The sequence below is a fragment of the Rhineura floridana genome, chromosome 14 (genome assembly GCF_030035675.1).
Source record: "Rhineura floridana isolate rRhiFlo1 chromosome 14, rRhiFlo1.hap2, whole genome shotgun sequence".
Classification (NCBI taxonomy): Eukaryota; Metazoa; Chordata; class Lepidosauria; order Squamata; family Rhineuridae; genus Rhineura; species Rhineura floridana.
The window spans coordinates 9557828-9579711 of NC_084493.1; the positions used below are offsets into that span (position 1 = coordinate 9557828).

General features: G+C 46.1%; 1 protein-coding gene across 3 annotated transcripts in view; it reads right to left on the reverse strand.

The window, feature by feature from the left end:
- The window catches only part of LOC133369616 (tropomodulin-3), a 50838-nt gene extending 31977 nt beyond the window's left edge, over positions 1-18861 (reverse strand). The window contains exons 1-2 of one of the 3 annotated variants that reach the window (XM_061594964.1): positions 18720-18861; positions 324-527 (exon numbers count right to left, since the gene is read on the reverse strand). In XM_061594964.1, the coding sequence (XP_061450948.1) occupies positions 324-449 (126 nt within the window). In that variant the 5' untranslated portion in view covers positions 450-527; positions 18720-18861. Of the gene's footprint in view, positions 1-323; positions 528-15881; positions 15903-18719 lie in introns of those variants that run through there. The other 2 variants (XM_061594962.1, XM_061594963.1) reach the window with 2 other exon arrangements.
- Positions 18862-21884: the final 3023 nt, after the last annotated feature.

A 21884-nucleotide genomic window follows, 5' to 3' on the forward strand; every position in this document is an offset into this window, starting at 1 on the left:
ACTTTTCCAAGCTCTGAAAATTGCCTCAGGACTACACACTTAATCAGAGCATATGCTATGTCATTAAGGATCATGCCACTCTGCCTGGTTGCTAAGCAACACCCCTCACCTGCCCCCCTCTGGGCTAACTGACTTCACCACTAACATAGTTAACCCTTGTTACAAACTGAACAATTTCCCCCTGCCCCCGTTGCGCTTCCAACAGATCCAACCCACTGTTTTTGCATTATCTTGTAACCTTCACCGCCTTAAATGTCTGCATGACAGGCGCGATAAACACACTTTTGAAACATGGGAATTTTTCCAGCTGACCCAATACACACCTCTGGATCAAGGTCATCCAGTACGGTTTCCAGTTGCTTCAATTCTTCTTCTGACAACTTCCCCAGAATTTCATCTTCATCGAGGTCCTTGTACTTGTCCAAGTCTTTCAGGAAGGGGAGAGCCATCACTCTGGCTTGCAAGAGGCAAGCAGTTTACAAGGGGACAGCAAGGCGGGCAACTTGGCTTTTGTTTGCAATTGGAAGCTGCGGAAAGGTGTGGAAAAAAGAAATCCTGAGCAAGGGCATCTCCTCAGTGAAAATTTGCTCTCTGTTGAGGCGTGCAAATGGAGCACAATTTATCTGAGCTGTATACTTGTAGGTTGGCACAGAGCAGCCATTCCAACAGTGACAGCAAAAAAAATCACCATTGTACTACAGGGTTCAGCTGGTATAGCACAGTGGGGAGGAGAGCCTGGCTGGGAGTCCAGAGTCTGTGAGTTCAAATCCCCGCTCGTGTCTCCTGGGTGTCAAGGGCCACCTAAACATCACCCCCACGGTAAGTGGCTCAGGGGTTATGTGCCCTGCCACCTGTGCAGCCGTGGGCAAGCTGCATAGTCCCAAGGAGCCCAATTGCCCCCCCAGCTGGCAGCTGCAGACAAGGAAGGGGCTGGCTTGTGCAGCTGTGGCAAGCTGAGCAGGCCCTGGGCAGCTGGGGAGGACTAGCCTCAGAGGGAGGCAATGGTAAACCCCCTCTGGATACCGTTTACCATGAAATCCTTATTCATAGGGTCACCATAAGTCGGGATTGACTTGAAGGCAGTCCATTTCCATTCACTACAGGGTTGCATCCAATGTTAATTCTACTCAGAGTAGACCCATTGAAATCAATAGACATAAACAGCTTAAGTCGATTAATTTCAGTGGGCCTACTCTGAGTAGAACTTAGTTGGCTACAACCCATCATTAGTAGTACTTATTACTAATCACATTTGCGAATCTGCCCTTCCTCCAAGGAACTCCACGAGGCACACGTGGCGCCCCTACATTTTTATCCTCACAACAACCCTGCAAGGTTAGGCTAGGCTGAGAGCTGGCGACCGGCCCAAGGTCACCCAGTGAGTTTCATGGCTTCATGGGGATTTGAGAACAGGCGTCCAGCACTCTAACCACTACAACATATTGGCTGAGAGACACAGCTGAATCTCGAAGGGAGGAGTGCAAATTTTGGATACCTACATTTCAGATGAGGGAGTTCAAAAAAGGTAATCACACTAAAATGTGAAGCAAATGATTTTCTCCCCCATCCCTAATTTAGAAGGGTGTGAGAGTGTGTGTGTGAGAGATTTGTAGTCAGTAGTGTAGTGGCAAATTCAGATGTGCAGGGTTCCTTTGTCATGCCACACCCCCTCATAGCCACACACCCCTTTCTACTTTCCTTTGTCTCCCTTGCTCCCTCTGCCATTTCGCAAGTCCACACTCCACTACAATAGACATCCCTAGGAGCCAATCAGCCTCAAAGGGGAGGCTGTGTGTTAGCTACTGAGAACAGTCTTCTCAGCGGCTGACTCACCTCCTTTCACTGATTGGCTCCAACCAGCACAAAAGGACCAGGACTATTCTCAGTGGCAAACAAGCTCCCTTTTCATGCTGATTGGCTCATAGGGACCTGGCTGAGACCCTGGTCCCAAAACAGTAATAGGTCTATGACTCCCCCCAAGTAACCCCAGACAACTACATCCGTTTGTAGTTTTCTTGCGGTCCTTGATGTTCCAGTGTTCACTCCTGCTGTTGGACTTTACCTTTGATAGTCTCAAGCAATTAAGCTTTGAACCAATCCACACTTTAAATCTAGGTATGTATGCTTAGGGGTTGTATCCAGCTAAATCTTACTCAGAGTAAACCCACTGAAATCGATGGACCTAAGTTAGTCATGTTTACCAATTTCAGTGGGTCTACTTTCAGTAGGACTAGCATTGGATACAACTCTTAGTTATGAAATAGACAAACCTCTTGTGAAGTTCAGCCCTAGCCAGCAAGATGGATAGTGAGGGATGATGGGAGTTGTAGTTTAACACCACCTGAATGGCCATAGGTCAGATATTGGGAACCTCGGGCCTTCCAATTGTTGCTGAACTACAACTCCCATTATCCCTGGCTATTGGCCACGCTTGTTGGGGCTGATGGGAATTGTACTTCAGCAATATCTGCAGGGCCAAAGGTTCCACACATCTGCCATAGGTTAACCACTCCAGCTTTAAAAGCATTGGTTTTCAAATGATGGGTCAAGTCCCACTACTTTGGGGCAGCCTGATCTAACCTATGGGGTGCCAAATATATGGTAAAACAAAGAAGTGGGGGGGGGCAAAGTTAATGTTTTGGAAACAAAGGTGAATCCCAGGCTGCAGGAGGAAGCTGTGGGAAGGTCCAACCCTTTCCCAACTATGGCTTTGAAATATTTTAAGTTTTAAAAGGCAAATATTTACTGGAAGGAAGGGTGGGATTTAAATATTATTATTACTATTATTGTTGTTATTGATAATAATAGTAATAACAACAACAATAACAACAGTGCCCATTTGTAAGCATGTTCATAAGCTGTTGTGGATCTATTTGTTTTATCGCTTCATGGTTTGCTGCCATGGGCTCCTCTGGGAGGAAGAGCAGGATAATCAATATAATTCAATAAATAAATTGCTGTTGCTTCCACCATGCTTTGCAGTAAATTTCTTTAAATATCCAAGGAAAGGCAGTATACTGATAAAACAACAGGGAGAAGTACACATTTCATTGAGAGGCTCATGCATTTTGTATTCAGATAGCCATGCTGAAGTACAGAATGTAAAGTGAGAATTGATCCTAAGATTCTTAAGGGCAACGTCTGAGATCTCCTGTCGGAGTTTAACTCAGGTCACATCTCCGGTTTCTTTTTTAAAATTGAATGCTTACCTACCTTGCTGGGTTTTGTTGAAAAAATGCATGGGTTATTCTCCCTGCCATCTCATACTGGCACTTCCCCCCCCCCTTTAAATTTTAGCCCTGGTCAGTAACTGAACACATAAGTTTCATTGTTAAAACACCAATGGAAAATCCAAAGACACTATCCTATTGGATGGGGGGGGAGCAGAGTGTTTATCTACTCTTAAAACACTTGCTATAATCCCATGACCTTGGAGTCAGCTGTGTATATAGAAACTTTGTAAGACCATTTATTATTTTTTTCATGCTCAAGGTCACCTTCACAGCATGAACATGACGATTGCACAAAGGAGGTTTAAACTACATTCTCAGTAGATCACACACACAGGGACATGATTCAGCAAACATGGCAAAACTATTTTCTGCTGAGTTGCTTGCATCCCAGTGCTAGCTACTGGTTGTATCAGCCTCCCCCAGCCTCGTGCCCTCCATATGTTTTGGACTACAGCTCTCATCAGTCCCACCTGGCATGGCCAATGGTCAAAGATGGCGGGAATTATAGCTCAAAACATCTGGAAGGCACCAGGTTGGAGGAGACTGGCTGAGAAGATCTCAAGACATCCTGGTATATTGCTTAACAGGCAGAGAAAATATGATCTGGGGGATCTGTGGCTCTTCAGATATTGCTGGGCTACATCTCCCATCATGTCTGATCATTGGTTGCACTGGCTGGGGCTGATGTGAGTGAGAGTCCAACAACATCTGGAGGACCACTAGTTTTCCATGCCTGCCTTATAGCAAGAATGACCAACTGAAAACTTGGGGCTAGATGTGCCCCCCCCCCCAAAAAAAACAAATCTGGGGGAATGTTCTTCAGCTCAGTGGGAGACAATAGACAGAATCATAGAGTTGGAAGGGGCCTATAGGTTATCGAGTCCAACCCCCCACTCAGTGCAGGAATCCAAATTAAAGCACACCCAGAGTTCTTATATAATTCTCGAGAGGGTTTTTTTTAAAGGAACGTGTTGCCTATTTGAGATAAACAATGAAGTTTATTAGCCTTTTCTGCACCAGATTCCACCTCCTTTTCTATCAAAACAGCTTCCTTGCTCCAACTGGAGGTGGGACTCGATACTTGCATGCTATTGTGCGTGTTACATATCTACATATTTCCTTTCACGGTTGCCTTATTCAAACCCAAAGAGCCATCTCAGTTACTAATGCATGCTGATTTTGTCATACAGTTTTTCTTAGGTTCCAACATAGTACCTTTGCTTTTTGTTTGACCTGAAGAATACAGAATTTAAGCCATTCAACAACAGGATCCTAAATTAGAGGAAGAGGATCTCATACCACCAGACAAATGGGACTTTATTCTGAAGGAACAGTCCCTTCATCTATTACAGGTGGGAACTGATTGGCCATGCTTGCTGGGACTGATGTGAGTTGTAGTTCAGTAACACCTGGAGGGCCAAAGGTTCCCCACACCAAATCTATTAGATAAAGCTGCCCAATTGGACTCCTCTTGACTTTATTTTTTAACCTAGCACACCTACTAAAATTAATCTCCACCTTTGTTGAAAATAGCCTGGCTTCTATTCCACCTACGAAGGAACCTCTGTATTATGCCTAAGGATAGAGATCTGGGTAACAGCTAGACTTTATGTGTTCAAAAATGGGGGCTCAATTATTGTGTGTTCCTCCTTCCTAGCAGTCCCAGGTACAACCTGAAACTTGCATAGCATGTAATAGAGCGACTGCAGACATTCCATCTTAAGACTAAGGTCAGACTCCATCGCTCCAACATCAGCCAACGTTTTGCCTCCCCCATCCATTTTGTTTACCATCTGGTCTGATTAAGAGTTTTGGAGAACTCAAAAAGCTTGCACGCTATTCTCTGGCATGCTGATGGGCCTAAGAAAGGTATTGCCCCAATGTGGATTTTGGAACATTTGATCACTTTACTCCTATTTGATAACCAAAATATGCAGTCTTTTTTTTACATCTTGCGCAGTCAAGTCCAAAGCTCCTTTCTTACTCAACTTCATGAGAGCTCTACTTGCAGAATTATCTGAACCTCACTGTTTACTTTGAAGGAAGTGCCTAACTATTTGATCTTGGTACTTGACACCATTGAACAACTTGTTCCTCGACTGCAGAGTTCGAACGCGGGACCTTTCATTTACTTGCTCCAAAGCACAGATTTAACATCTAACTATTATACATAAAGTAAATATCAAACACTGTCTCATTTGCTGGTAATTCTTTGTATTTTGGGAACCCGGCAGGAAATGTCAAAATTTTGTCATCTCCTAGTAAGTCAGGAACCGATTAAGAACTTCTGCTAAAGATCAACATTAACCTCACATCTTTATTACAGACAAGTACAAGTACTTTTCACAAGAGGCAAAGGGAAAACATGTCAGGGTCCAACTTCTATATGAAGTGGAAGTTGGCAGGTCCCTAAAAAGATGTCAGGTACACAAAGAAAAGTTTATACCACTGGCATATTATTCACAGCATGTCTGTAACAAACAGATCTGAACCAGGGCAGCTGCTGAGTGGGAAGCAGAGGGCTAGGCAGGGAGAAAGAGCTGGTGAACATGCTAAAAGCCAGAATCAGTGATAATTGTCCAGGAAAAAATCCTTACCTGAACAGGAAGTTGTTCTAGTATTTCCTGTTGAGAAGAGCCAGTGGGGCCAATATAGATGGGCAGAGTCACTCCAGTAGCTGAGAACCCTTTATCTACCTTGGGAGATGCCTCAAACACAGGGGTAACCAACACACTACCTTGCAGATACTGTTGGACCACAACTCCCATTCTCCCTTGCCATTAGCCAAGCTGCCTGAGGTTGATGGGAATTGTAGTCCAATAGCCTCACCACCCTGCCGCCTTGGGCTCCTGCTGGGAGGAAGGCCGGGGTATAAATCTAATAATAATAATAATAATAATAAAAATAATAATAATGTCATAGGAACACAGGAAGCTGCCTTATACCAAGTCAGACCATTCGTCCATCTAACTCAGCACTGTCTACTCTGACCGGCAGCAACTCTCCAGAGTTTCAGGCACAGGACATTCCCAGCTGCACTTGGAGTTGCCGGGGAAATGAACCTGGGACCTTCTGCATGCAAAGCAGATGCTCTTCCACTGAGTTTACACATTCACTAGAGAGTCGGAGAAGAATGATGCGCCTAAAGGCAAATCATCCATGTGATCTCAGATCAGCGAGAGCTCAGAAATCTTTATTTGAAGCTCTTTGCATCCCCCCCCCCCAGCCATCATCTGGGTCACACTGAAAAGCCACTGCTGAGACCCATCCCACCCAACTTGCTTTGTCTTCCTCTCCAGGATGCAGCACCGCAAGTCACCTGTTTGCTGGCTTCCAACCCACACCCCAGTGCTGGTGGTATGAACTGTTGGGCAGTGGAACAGGCTACCTCAGAAGGTGGTGGACTCTCTTTCGTCAGAAGCTTTTAAGCAGGAGCTAGATGGCCCACCTAGCAGGGATGTTGTAGCAGGTGATGTTCTGCATTGGCAGGGGATTAGACTAGAGGGTCCCTCTGCCTGGACCCTTATAAGCAGGAGCTGCGAACTGAGAGGAACTGCTGCAGGAGTGAGACTGCGCTAGGACCATCAAGGCGCAAACCTTTCCACCTGCCTTGCCTCCTGCTCTTTCTGACATCTTCCTGGGGAATGCCTCTTTACCAGGAAGATTAATGTATTTGTTGTTGCCTTTTTAAAAAAAACATTAAGCTTCTGTTGGCTTAAATTTTTGTAAATTGCATTGTTCTTTTCTGAGTTGTATTTTGTATTTGTGTGGATACTTTGTGAGCTGCACTGGGGGCCTTTTTAGCCAAAAGGTGGCATAGAAATAAACCCTAACATAAGATGACTTTTGAGGTCTCTCCCAGTTCTTACGATTCTAACAGCAACAGATGAGCTTAAACTGCTAGCTAGGATAGGATGGGACCACATTTCAAAAGGTAACAGGCAAGCCACGTATTAGTGAATGGACTCAACAGGTCACTTCGATGCACAGGGCGCATTGCACATCAACGCTCAAGAATATTACGAGATACAAGCTTGCCATTAAATAGCTGGACACCAGATTGGGGGCGGGGACGGGAACAGCATCATCACATTCTATAAGGATACGAGAAAGTACTACTGCACATCGCCCAGTAGGTTGCCCAGAAGCAGATGAGGCTTTTGGAATGAAAAAGGGTCTCCACTCTTGATCTGCATGAACTCCAGGAAAACACACTTATATGCCAGTCCTTCTTCAAAGGAGCTGCCTTGCATCAGCGTTGGTGCCTTGAGCTCCACCTGATACCCAAAGAACAAAGGAAGCTACCTTATACCAAGTGAGATCATTGGTTCATCTAGCTCAGCACTGTCCACACTGACCGGCAGCAGCTTTCCATGGTTTCAGTCACTGGCCCCTCCTACCTCTACCTGGAAATGCCGGGGATGGGGACCTTCTGCTTGCAAAGAGATGCTCTAACCACTGTTCTTTGGCTCTTCCCCATGAGAGTGTCAACACTACCACTGGATGCACGGCACATCCCCATCAGATTAAAAACAAACAAACCAGCCTGGAACAGCGGCTGATCTCGTAGGGCAGGCAAACAAAAGTTCCTGCTCCTAACCCACAGATGGTCTTCCCCCTCCCTACTTTCCAAACCTGCACTTCAATGCGAGCCAGCGTCTTAAAAAGGAAATGGCTTCCTGCAGTTAATGACCATGGCACTGTTAGCTGCCAAGCTGCAGATCCATTTGCCAAGTCGACATTAGACTGGGGTTTTGTCCCTTCTGCCAGCATTGTGCAAATCTGTTTATAATCAGACCAGATTGCAAGACTTTGGGAGAAGGGAACCCTTTACAACATGAGTGCTGGTGATCAGAGACATACAGTGAACATTAAAAAAAAGAAAAGGTTTTGACATGCTCAGTATTTCCAGCCTCCTCATTTTCTTCTCCTATCAAGGGTTTGGCTAGCTGGCTGTTTTTAAGCCAGACTGTCATGGCCTCTAGTTTTGTTTTGTTTTTTGGCTCAACCACAATGTTACTTACATTTGCATCCATTCCAATGAATTAATATCTATCCCAAAGCAGGCAACGGGTCCAGTTGTATTTCATAATCATAGAATAGTAGAGTTGGAAGGGGCCTATAAAGCCATCAAGTCCAACCCCCTGCTCAGTGCAGGAATCCAAATCAAAGCATTCCCAACAGATTGCCTCTTGAATGCCATCTCATTCCAGAAAGAAAAAAACAAGCATCTATTGTACTACAACGTGATGCTGGTCATTGTTCCCATCATCTGCCTTCCTCAGCCAACCACTTCATCTCTGGGAGCATCTCTGGGAGCATCTCCAGTCCCACGAGATGCCCATATGACCTGCTCAACACAGTGCAAATGCTCAGCTGGTTCTGCAGATTGCATGTCGTCCTGAGGTGCAGCCAACCCGCAAAACCTTGATCAGGTCACGTGTTGCTTGCACGTTCTTGTGCGGGAGCTTACTTAGGAGTAAGCCCATTGAACTACGGGTCTACTTCCAAGTAAACATGTCAAGGATCAGAGCTGCCAAATACTTTGGAGGCAGGGATACAGACGTGCTCTTAATATTATTAACATCAACAATAAAAAACATTCTCACTAGAAAAGTACTCCTCTTACTGGAATTCTCAGTCAGACCTGCTTACTTTTCAATATTTTTTTAAATTATTATTATACATTAAATTTAAATCCTGCCCTTACTCCCAAAAGAGGCCAGGGCGGCAAGTGACAAGCAATAAAACAATGGAAATGGACTGCCTTCAAGTCGATTCTGACTTATGGCGACCCTACGAACAGGGTTTTCATGGTAAGCGGTATTCAGAGGGGGTTTACCATTGCCTCCCTCTGAGACTGCACAGAAAGTCATGCAATCCAAGCAGCCAGACATAAGGGTCATGGCAGCCATGGTGGTGGCTGGTGGCCATTGGGACTGGTAGGATGGAAGACAGGAAGTTCAACAGTAGGTGGTGCCAGAGCCAATGATGAAATGAAATTGACTGCCTTCAAGTCAATTCCGACCCTATGAATAGGGTTTTCATGGTAAGCGGTATTCAGAGGGGGTTTACCATTGCCTCCCTCTGAGGCTGCGAGGCAGTGACCGGCCCAAGGTCTCCCAGTGAGCTTCATGGCTGTGCGGGGATTTGAACCCTGGTCTCCCAGGTCGTAGTCCAACACTTTAACCAGTACACCACACTGGCTCTCTAATAAAACAATGAAAACATCTTAAATAGATCTTAAACAGATGCAGACTGGGATTTTAAGCTCTCCACTTAAAAGGCTTGAGTCATTTCTATGCCTTTCTTTTCACTTTCCTTCCTCACCTTTTCTCTGGATAGAGGTTTCTTGTATTATATTGTTTATACAGGACCATATATTGTAAGCTGTGCATCATCCCCTCTCTTACCATCCATTTTTTCTGTATTACTGAAACTCTAATACAATAGTTTATATACTTAAAAAAGTCTTGTTGAAAGACAGGGCAGGCAGCAGCCTGCAGTGGGCCCTTGGGCTCCAAACTGCAGGGGCCCACGGCAGCGGCACTACAGCTGGCGTGGCACTGCCACAGGAAGTTGCACAGCCAGCCCACGCTAGCGGCAGGTGGGAGATGCCTGGGAGGGTGGCTGCTGCTCCACGTTCCATATCAGCATCAGGTCACAGGGTACCTGCTTCGTGACCTGATGCAAGCGCGGATCATGGAGAGGGAGCTACAGCTGCCCAGCCCCAGAAGCAGGAGCCCCTCTCAGCGCCAGGGGCCTTTGGCCAGTGCCCAATCTGGCCACACACTGGTGCCAGGCCTGTTGCAAGAGGAATGTCTTTAAAATGTAAATGTACTGCTTCCAAGTCAATTCTGACTCATGGCGACCCTATGAAGAGGGTTTTCATGAGGCTGAGAGGCAATGACTGGCCCAAGGTCACCCAGTGAGTTACATGGCTGTGTGGGGATTCGAAACCAGGTCTCCCAGGTCGTAGTCCAACACCTTAACCACTACACCACACTGGCTGTCTGGAATGTCTTTAGTAGGTGCCAAAGAGATAACAGAGATGGCACCTGTCTAATATGTAAGGGGAGGGAGTTCCACAGGGTAGGTGCCGACACACTAAAGGTCCGTTTCCTATGTTGTGAGGAACGGGCTTCCTGATAAGATGGTATCTGCAGCAGGCCCTCACCTGCAGAATGCAGTGATCAACCAGATATATAAGGAGTGAGACGCTTTTTCTGTTTTAGGAACATAGAAGCAGCCTAACATCAAGTCAGATCATTAGCCAATCTAGCTCAATATAGTCCTCGGTGACTGGCAGGGGCTCTCTGGGATTTCAGACAGGGATCTTTCGTATCTCTACTGCACTGTCTGTATCTGTATCGGCCTTGAAGTTTTTAAACATGCTTTTATCATTGGTGTTTTATTTTTAAATTATTTGGGGATGTTGTATGGAAAGTGATTAAAAAATGAAATTAGTAAATATTATTGGTATATGCCAGGAATTGAACCTGGGACATTTGTTGTGCAAAGCACGTGCTCTCTACCCTGAAGCAATAGCCTTTCGCCAAAAACAGAAGGTGCCAAGGATTGAATCTGAAAGCACATACTCTGTTTTGTTTTCCAGAAGCACAAAACACATTCAGGTTCTTTCTCCGCAACAATGAGGAATAGAAGCTTGCTCCCGAAAAGCATATCTGCCTTACACCATGTTGTTATGTGCCTTCAAGTCGACTACGACTTATGGCAACCCTGTGAATGAGCGACCTCCAAGAGCATCTGTCATGGACCACCAGATCTTGTAAGTTCAGGTCTGTGGCTTCCTCTATGGAATCAATCCATCACTTGTTTGGCCTTCTTTTTCTACTCCCTTCTGTTTTTCCCAGCATTATTGTCTTGTCTAGCTAATCATGTCTTCTCATGATGTGTCCAAAGGATGATAACCTCAGTTTCATCATTTTAGCTTCTAGTGATAGTTCTGGTTTCATTTGTTCTAACACCCAATTATTTGTCTTTTTCACAGTCCATGGTATGTGCAAAGCTCTCCTCCAGCACCACATTTCAAATGAATTGATTTGTCTTTTATCCACTTTTTTCACTGTCCAACTTTCACATGCATACACAGAGATTGGGAATACCATGATCTGAATGATCCTTACACCATGCCACCATCTAAGTCCTGTATAGTCTTATTCTGACTGGCAGTATTTTCTCCAGGCCCCCAGGCAAAGTGTTTGTACATGAAAATACTGTTTTTCAGTCCATTGCCCGTGAACTTGAAAGCAATTTACCTACAGTAAAAAACGGAAATGTTGCTATTTGTCCTGAATTAAGATCTAAATAAATATTTTAGCAGATGCATGCAAAATGCAGGTACCCAGGACCCCTTGATCCCAGGCACTACCAAGCCTACAAAGAGGTTATCGGAAACAAGCAAGCTGCAAAGTTACAGTCCTAATTGGTTTTCTTGTCACAAATTTCTTTAGAAGGAGTGTGGAACTTCCAAGTTTACTGATGATACTTGCAAACCAACCTACGTTACTCATATTTTAAAATAGATTATGACATCAGAGGCAAATAAACAGAACTGGTTCTGCACAGAATGCTAACAAACCTAAAACGATATCCTTTAAAAAAAATTTGGTTTGCCTATTCTTCCATTCCGCCTCTGCATGAACCTAAACCGGAGAAGGGAGGGTCTTGCAAACAAAGTTGATCAGTTTTCCACCATCAATCAGAGGCTTGAAACTGTTCCAGCAGCTTAAGGGAAGCTAATTTCAACCTTCTCACCAGACGATCCTTACAATGGCAGCAGCATTAACTCTTCACCACCATGAAAAAGGTTAGGGCATTCCTGCTGTAGTTGTGCAATAAAGATGCACATTATAAAGTGTTTGTCCTGCCAGATTGGAGGACAGACAGGGGCGTGTGGAAAACTAGCTTACTGTACAAAGGCAACGCTTACATTTTTTGCGTCAACCACTTTTTTTGCCTCTGGCCCCAGCCACTGTTAGCATATGGCCCTTGCAAGGCTGCCCAGAAGGGAATGTGGATGTTGGTCGGCCCTGCACACTTATGTTCTTTCTGTACTCATTACAAGGAGAAAATTTTGGGAAGAGCCAGTGGCTTCAGGAGCATCTGATGCTGCAGCTAAGCAGGGTCTGGTCCGTCCCTTGCATGGGAGACCACGGGAAGCACCATGTAAGAGCAAGATTATAAAAATGGAAATGGCCTGCCTTCAAGTCGATCCCGACTTATGGCGACCCTATGCATAGGGTGTTCATGGTAAGCGGTATTCAGAGGGGGTTTCTGATTGCCTCCCTCTGAGGCTAGTCCTCCCCAGCTGGCTAGGGCCTGCTCAGCTTGCCACAGCTGCACAAGCCAGCCCCTTCCTTGTCCGCAACTGCCAGCTGGGGGGCAACTGGGCTCCTTGGGACTATGCAGCTTGCTGCACAGGTGGCAGGGTACGTAACCCCTGAGCCACTCACTGTGGAAGTGATCTTTAGCTGGCCCTTGACGCCCAGGAGCATGAGCGGGGATTTGAACTCACAGACTCTGGGCTCCCAGCTAGGCTCTCCTCCCCACTGTGCTATACCATAATTATAAGGGATCATAAACAAATCTTTTCAAGTACTGGGAGTTCAAGTGTGCAAAGGTTACGGTTGTCAAGCTCTCCACCTCCTGCGTACCCAAGTCTCCTTGATGCAAAGCATCATCCACCCAGTTGCCAGCTTCAGGAGCTGCAGGCCTAATGGTCCACCTGCCTCTCCCTTTGATGTCTCCACCTGTATTGAAATGTATGCTCCTTGGGGCAGGGGAGCAACCTTCCACTCCTTCTCCTTTCCCCAATGTATTTATTTAGGCAGAGTTCTATGGAGATGAGGCAGTGCTATATTCACAAACATAGGCCACAGACAAAACATTAAGGCGAGGGGACCAGGAAGGAGAAACAGCCATCATCTGGGGAGACGACAGAGCAAAAATATGAGAACATCAGAAGAGCAGCAATGGCCCATTTGGTCCAGCATCCTGTTCTCACAGTGGCCAACCAGATACCTATGGAAAGCCCCCAAGCAGGACCTGAGCACAAAATAATTACAGGTTCTTGATCAGAGAAGCTGACAACCCCAAATTTAAAATACAGAAGATCCCAGGTTCAAAGGTCTAGCACAGTGGTGGGGAACCTCACGCCTAGGGGACAAATGCGCCCTCCCCCGGCCTCTCTCTCTGGCCCTCAACACTCTCTCCAGGCTTTACCTCTTTCTCAGCCATACCCCCCTCCACAGTATCACTTTGCACCCTCCTCAACTGTTTTTGCCCAGCTGGAAGGCGTCCTTGTCAAACTCCAGTAAGGCCTCGCACTTGCCAGGATGCAGGAAAGAGAGAGGTGTGCGAGTGTGTGCAGAAACTAGCCTATTGCAAAAGGTAAAAAATTATTTCCCCCCCTCTTTGTCCGATTTTGGTCTCTGGCCCTGCCCAACGCTGGCCCTCAGAAGCTTGCCAAGAAGGGAACGTGGTCCTCGGTCTAGAAAAGGTTCCCTACCCCTGCTCTGGTGTCTCCACATAAAAGGACCAGAGGTGATGGTTAAGACCTCGGCCTGAGGTCAAGCAGCCTGCTGCCAACCAGTAGACCATGATGGACAAATAGTCTGCCCTGACATAAGCCTATGGTCTGAAGGCACATGAGGCCAGCTCCCTCCTAAGCAGGGTCAGGTCTGGTCAGTGCCTACATGTGGTTCCCAGGCGGTCTCCCATCCAGGCACTGACCAGACCTGACCCTGCTTAGCTTCAGGAGGGAGCTGGCCTCATGTGCCTTCAGACCATAGTCTGGGACCAGTTGGTGAATACAGACTAAGGCTGCAGTGGGGACCCCTGCAGCCTGTGGGCCTAACTATGCCCACCAAGCCGTCCCCTTTGGTCCATGGGGCTGTTTTGGCCAAGCCACACCCTGCCCTACATCTGACGTATATGTCGGGCAGGTAAAGACGTGGCTGGACCAAAGCAGTGTGCAGGAACCCCCAAAGAGCAGATCAGCGGCACCTGCAATGCCCTGTCAGCAGCACTATGCATTTGTCGGGGCTTGCACGGCGCACCGGTCAAACAGGTGCCCTATCCACCTATCATACTAGATCCATGAGGATTCAGCCTGCTGGCCAGATGGAGTAAGGAGCTGAGTAAGGAGTCATGAAAAAGTTAATAACAGGGACGAACACGGACACCAATATACTACATGCAAAACACTGGGAGCTCTTGGATCCAAAGTTATCACTGAACAGGGCCAGCATGGCTACGTATTTGCCAACAGCCTACAGGTGCTCAAGCTGGACCCTGACACCTATCCTCAACCCTGGACTCAAATTTTGCAGTGGGGAGAGGGTAGGGAATTATTCTTTTAACATTCCCACAGAGCTACGGAGTGAGATGTTAACATGAGAGCATTGCAAGATCAAAATGGAAAGCTGAACCCACTGGAGATCGCGGCAACACTGTTGCTGTTGTGTCACTGGTGCCAGTAAATCTGCAGGGTGTTTTTTTGGGGTGGTGGTGAAGAGCTACCAGGTAGCACTTTGTCAGTCCGCCCATTTGCAGCTGATCTCAGTTATGGAGAGCATGGATGGGGAACCAGGGGCCCTCCAGATCTTTCCTGCAACAACAGCTCCCACCATCCTTGACCATTGGCCACACTGATGAGAGTTGTAGTCCAACAACATCTGGAGGGCCACAGGTTGCCCATCCCTGCCATGTTGCAATTCCTCTCTCCTTGATGTGCACTGAGTAAGGCCAGGGATGTAGAACACTTTTCAGCCTGAGGGCCACATTACCTTCTGGGGGCCATATGCTAGCAGTGGGCAGGGCCAGAGGCAAAAGTGGACAGAGCTACTAATGTGAATTTTTATCTTTGTACAGTACGCTAGTTTCTACACACAGCCCTCTAGGTTCTCTATCTAGGCAACCAGGAGGCATGAACAGAGTTCAGAAACACTTTCCAGCTGTGCAAAAACATTCAAAGAGAGTACAAGCAGAGCTGGCAAATGATGTGGCCTGTGGAGTGTCACAAGGGCCAGATACAAAGGCCTGGAGGGCCGCACTTTGGGCCCTAAAACTGAGCAGAAAGGCTAATGGATATTGCAGAGGGTTGGGCTGGATGATCTTTGTTCCCTCTCAACTCAGCAATTCTAGATCTCAAAGCCAGATTTCAAAAAAAAAACACCCACTCATTGATATTTTGGCCTGAAATCATTCCCCCCCCCTTTCTCCCATAGCGACAACTGGCCCACTGGGAATCAGCTCACAATAGCCAGGCTCTTCACAGCTGGTTGAGCTATAAGACATCCCAGGCATTCACTACTCAAAAGTTCTCAGCAGAAATTGAAAGATGCTTGCACAACCCGAGAACTCAGATAAGGTTGGTATGGCTGCCACCCCGTTCTCTTCCCAGAGTTTATTCGTATTTACTTTTTTGAAAAGACAATTGCTCTGTATTCCAGAACTGTCCCAGTGAACTTTACATCCTTGAGACCCAAAGCAAACAAACTGGTCTAGGAGATGCCCTGGGTATTATGGAAACATTTCGAGTATGTACACATTTAGATAGCAAACAGAACACAGAGTTGCAAGGGGCCCGTGTCATTCAAGTTCCATTTCTAGAAGTAAACATACCTTTCAAATGCTCTTATTTCCTGTTTCCACTCAGCAATACTCCCTAGCACTGGAACTCCTTGGCATTAAAGTGACAGAGCACGCCTAACCTTTTATTAGCCACATCATGTTGAGTGAGCATTCCTTAGTCATGACATCCTTTGAGATAATCACATACCTGTGCAATTTTTAAGTCACGTGGAAAGTAAAACAACTAATTTGAGGCTGTCATACGATTGCATGAACAGAAACAACAAAATGCGCAGGAGATCTCAGTTCTGAAAGCAACACTTCCTGGGCCCACCCCCTCAGTTACAATTTTAGGAAAGCTTCAAGATAAATTTTTGACGTTCTTTGGACTCTCCTGGAAGTCTGGAGAGGTTAAATGGATGCCCATGACATGCTTGTTTGTTTTTAAGAGCTACACTGATACAGCAGCCTTTCATTTAAGCACTAGCCTGTTGGTATTATTGTTATTAATGATTTCATTTATTACCTGCTCTTCACCCCAAGGTCCCAAGACAGGTCACAGCAATTTAAAATACAACACTGAAAACAGTTTAAAATAAATTAGAATCCCAAGAATGTGTGTGTGTTATGCGCCTTCAAGTCGATTACGACTTATGGCGACCCTATGAATCAGCGACCTCCAAGAGCATCTGTTATAAACCACCCTGTTCAGATCTTGTATGTTCAGGTCTGTGGCTTCCTTTATGGAATCAATTTAAGCATTTCAGCCAGGGCTGGTGAGGGGTGTGGCCGAGGAAGAGGAGGTGCAGCTTGGGGAAGAGTTCTGAGGACCAGAAAGAGGGGCCTTGAGGGCCACATTCAGGCCTGAGGTTCCCTACCTCTGTGCTAAGGCAAGGGGCCCTGGCTGACCGCAAATCCCTCACTCCTTCTCCTCTGTTGCGTGTCCAAGGCTACATGTTCACCCGCCCTTTCCGAGAGTGCCGACCAGAGCAAGAAGAGACAGAGACCTTCACTTGGCCTTGGTCTTTTACTTCTGGAGCAAGTTGGTGCAAATTTGGCTCTTAGGGACATGACAAGCAAATAAGCAGTATTGGCAGAGACGGGGGAGGGACCGACACAGAAAAAGTTGGGGAGGCACATCAAAGGCATCTTTCCCAAGAGGGAAAGTTGGCACTAGCACTGCAAGCCTGTCCAAGATGACAGAAGTGTATTAGCAAGCCACACACCACCACTTCAAATAACCTGGGTGGGCAATTCTATTCAATATCCTTTCAACTGCTCTATCAATCATGTTTTAATTTATATTCATAGCACACAGCACCGTAAGAACAATACTCAAATCAACCGATTGGGAAAAAAAGGCCAGAAAAATAGAAACAACATATGTGTACACAATGACCTGCACTGAAACCACTCTGCAAGGTTTCAGATGAGGGTCTTTCACACCCTGGTATCACAGGCAGGGCCTAGAACCTGGGACCTTCTGAATGCAAAGCATGTGTTCTGCCACTGAGCTACTTTGAGTGGCGCCATTAGGCCAGGACTTGGGGGGAGAAGTTTGGGGCTCTCCAGCAGAACAGAGTAAAGACCCCAGCATGATGCAGCAGGGCTGCATTTTGAAGCAATTCACACAGCACTGTAGCTCAGTGGCAGCACATCTGCTTTGCATGCAGAAGGTCCCAGGTTCAGTCCCCAGGTTCAGTCCCCAGCATCTCCAGGCAAGGCTGAAACCCCAGAGAGTGGCTGCCAGTCAGTGTAGACAGTACTGAGCTAGGTAGACCAATGGTCTAAGCTGGTATAAGCCAGCTTCCAAATTCCTGCATTACCATCTCAAAGGGTGTGGGTGGGTGCATCATAAGACAATATTAAGTCCAGAGTCTACAGTGGCCTAATTGCACCACCATATCTTTCCGTGAGTAAGAACTCCCCTTCCTTTCTCTACCACCATTTACAGTGGCAATTAACGCCCTTTTGTTGAGCACAGTGAATACACTGAAAAGGAAAAGGAGGGAACAACTCCGCTGCACAAAGCAGTTGGGTGTAGCACAAAACAAAATGTTCCATAGCGAAACCACACATGGTAGCAAAATACTGTGGGCCACCCTCGCTCGTCGTAAAAACCACTGAACTCTCGATCACTTTAAATCGAGTGCAGGCTGAAATATATACACCTTAATGCTCTTTATCGGGGGGGGGGGGAAACAGACCAGTGCCTGGAAGCTCACCAGGCAGCAGTCCTGATCAGAAAAGTGCAAAGGGGGGGGGAAAGAGAATCTTAAACAAAACACTAAACCCAACTCAAGAAAAGTTTTCAGAGAGGAAGGAAGTTTCCCCGAGGAAGGGAGGGCTTGAGGGACAAGTCAGAGACGGAAGAAATCCTCCAGAGTGGAAGGGGAGGAATATATATATATATTCTTCACTGGGTGGCATGGGGTGGAGTGTGCTTCTTCCTGGGTGGGTTTATCATGTTTTCAGAGACAGAGCTGTAGGGAAGGAAGGCAGCCCTGGAGAGGGGGGGAGTGGAGTTTGACTCCTACACAAATCCAAATCCTATCTTTTCTCACTGCCTTTTCTGCTTCTCTCTCATTACTCCCAAACAGCAGCTGCAGGCAGCAACTCGGCCTACCCAAGCAACAGAGGGCTTCACCTCTTTCCCTGTACCATAAATCTCTCCCGCAGCCCGCAGTTACGACCCCTTTTAAAACAGCAAGTTCTGCCCGTTTCCTCCCCACGCTGCCACTTCCTCTTCTTTCAGCTTTCCTGAAGGGCACCTAAAGCGTCAGAAGCGTCTCCCAACAACTGCAAGATCCCAGCCGCCGTCCCCCCCCCCGATCCTTTCCACGCCGCGCTGATGCCCCCGCACCCCACCCGCGGCCACTAGAGACTCACCCAACCAGAAAGAGAACTTCCAGCCCAGCTGCCCAGTCTTTGAAAGTTGTAAAGCTGCGGTTGCAAGTCTCCGCCCGGCCACTACGCCTGCGCGCCCTCTCTGAGCTGACGCGAAGTTGTTTCGCGGAATGATGGGAGCTGTAGTCCGTCATCGATTTGGGCTGTAGTCCGCTCGGCGACCGCAGCGTTCAGTGTAGAAGGGGGAAGGGAGGATCTTCCTATCCGATGCCTATCGCATTGATCGACCTGCGGTTTCCCCTGAGCTTACAGGGATGGAAGCAGCTGTCAATTTCGGTTCTCTCAGTTTGTCATTTACCCAGTCTTAAATTCAGTTCTCCAGATTTCTTCAGCAGTTTATGGATTTCTTTTAAAAATTCCCCGAGTACATTCTTCACCACTTTAGGGCGGATTTCTCCTAATAAACACAATTTTGTATGCAGTTTTGACTAGTGTATTTATTTTTGCAAGCATTTCCTCCTAGAATAATGAAGTTTTGTATGTTATTTTCACGAATATATTCATTTTATGCACACTTTCCTTCTTATCAATAAACAGTCATTAACAACCACACACCAACTCCTACTCATGACAACCTTTAAAAGAAGAAAGAATAGCCCTAAGGAACTTTCAGATGAGAAGACATGGTGTCATCAAGCCTGTGGATAAGGGTGGTGCTGTCGTGATACTTAACAGGGCAGACTACATAGCAGAAGGTCAAAGACAGCTAAAGGATGAAACAAAATATACACTTCTTGACAAAGACATCGCCACAGATCTCAATACATCATTACAACTATACAAAACCTTACAAGTAAGAAACCTCTTAAAGAGGAGACTGCTGATCTTGTTAATCCAAATCCCACCCCTAGAAGGTTTTACATGCTGCCTACAATCCACAAAACCAATAATGGTGGTCGCCCAATTGTCTCAGGTAACAACACAGCTACGGAAAGGATTTCTCTGTACATTGACTTAAATCTACAAAACATGGTGCAAAACCTCCCATCATATAGCAAAGGCACCAATGACTTCTTACTTAAAATTGAGTCTTTAAACAAGCAGTATCAATTCTACAACAATGCTATACTAGCTGCTTTAGATGTCACATCTCTTTATACCAATATACCACATAATGATGGGATTCAGGCTTTAAATGAGTTCCTTAACACCAGAAATGCTAACAATCCTCCAACAGACGTTATCAAAACTTGAGCTACACTAGTCCTGACTTGCAACAACTTTACATTCAGTGGAGAACACTACCTGCAATTACAAGGCACAACTATGGGGACTTGCATGGCTCTATCCTATGTGAATTGATGGGTAAACTGGAACAAGAGATCCTCAAAAAGGCCATTAACAAACTACTATAGGGTTGCCAGGTTCATGGCCTGAGACTGATCCTGTATTTTTAGGAGAAGAGGAAGTCAGCCAAGTGCAGGTGTTCTTGCAACTCTGTAATGGGAAAAACCACAGGGTGGAATTCTCCCTTCTCCCTGCACAACTTTTAAAGATACAGAAGACCTCTTGGAGATAGGCCTGGCAACCAAGAGGTCTTCTGTATCTTTAAAAGTTGTGCAGAGGGAAGGGAGAATTCCACCTTGTTGTTTTCCCCATTACAGAGTTGCAAGAACATCTGCACTTGACTGATTTTCTCTTCTCCTAAAGATACAGGATCAGTCTCAGGCCACGAACGTGGCACCCCTAGTTATATTGATGACATCTTTATGGTCTGGACAAATGGTAAAGAGAGATTAGAACAATTAGTGTTCTGAGGCTTATAATGACCCTTGCTTTTGCTACTCAACTATACTTATGGTGTGCTGTCATTTTCTCCCCCCCTTCCTCTGGCCTTGGGATGGGAGAGTCCAACATGAAAGACAAAGCTATCTTAGAGCTCTTTGTTCCACACATAAAAAGCATCCTCTGTGTACTAAGCCGGGAGTTTTTTTGCAACTGATCTGCTTCAGCTGCTTAATGGCTGTGAGAGTTTCACTTGAGAGTGATGTGCAGGGAGTGGGGGTGAGAGATGCCACCAAGCAAAGCTGAGTACTCCTGGCACATTGCCTAAGGCTTGAATGAAGAGGGGCTTTTGTATGCCCAAGAGTATGCTTGCCATAGAGAAGAGCTCTATTATAATTCAGCGGTGCTCCTTAGGAGGCTAGTCTTTTCCCAAACTTGCAGCTAATATGCTTGAGCATGAGAGGATGACTAAAAAACAAAAGCTCCTTCTCAAAGGAGTAACCCAGCTTCTGAAATCTGTAATGAAACAACAGTTTAAAACGTTGCAGCTCTTGGGAAAATGCAAAATGTGTAAAATGCTAACAGAAAAATATGATGATGATCATTTATTTATTAATAAATAAATAACTAGACTTATTAGGCTGCAATCCAAGACATGTCTACTCAGAAATAAGCTCCATTGGGTTTAATGGGACTTACTGGTCAGCATGTATTGGATTGTAGCCTTAGTCACTTGTTATCCAAAAGGTCTCCAAGCAACTTGCATTTAAAAACATAAATACATTATAGCAAGGGTTCCCAAACTGGGGTCCATGGACCACCAGGGGCCCATGAGCTTAATTCAGGTGGTCCTTGGCATGTCTGTGGATTTGTGGTTGATGATGGGAGACAACAGAGCCATTGCATTCAATATTCATATTGATTTTTAATTGTGTTTTTTATTTCTTCTTGTAACAGCCCCAGAAAGTTTTTGCAGTGCCCTAACTGGGCTACATCTTCTTTTTAATAACTCAAAACAGACACTGAAAGAAGCTCTTTTAGCAAAACCCAAGCAAAGAGCCAGATGCAACATTACATGGGGGAATCTGTGATTGGTCTATAAATGGGTGTCAGTTGAAACAAGTGGGACCTGCTGCCAGAAAATGTTGCAGTTCGAGTGCTCCAGTTCACAGTTCCAGCCAGCTATCCATGCCCTTTTCCAGAATGCTCTATTCCACCATTATTCCCAGTTTTCTGGTTACCTCTCTTCCTCAACAGTCAGGCAGCATTCTGTGGCCACTGAGGATGCTCAGTCCTCTTTAAGCTGTATTGGGGTCCCCTCCCCCTGCCACTTAAGATTTTATGTACTTCTGCAGCCCTTGAGATTTTCTTGCCATGGGCAAGCTGCATAGTCCCAAGCAGCCCAGTTGCCCCCCCCCCCAG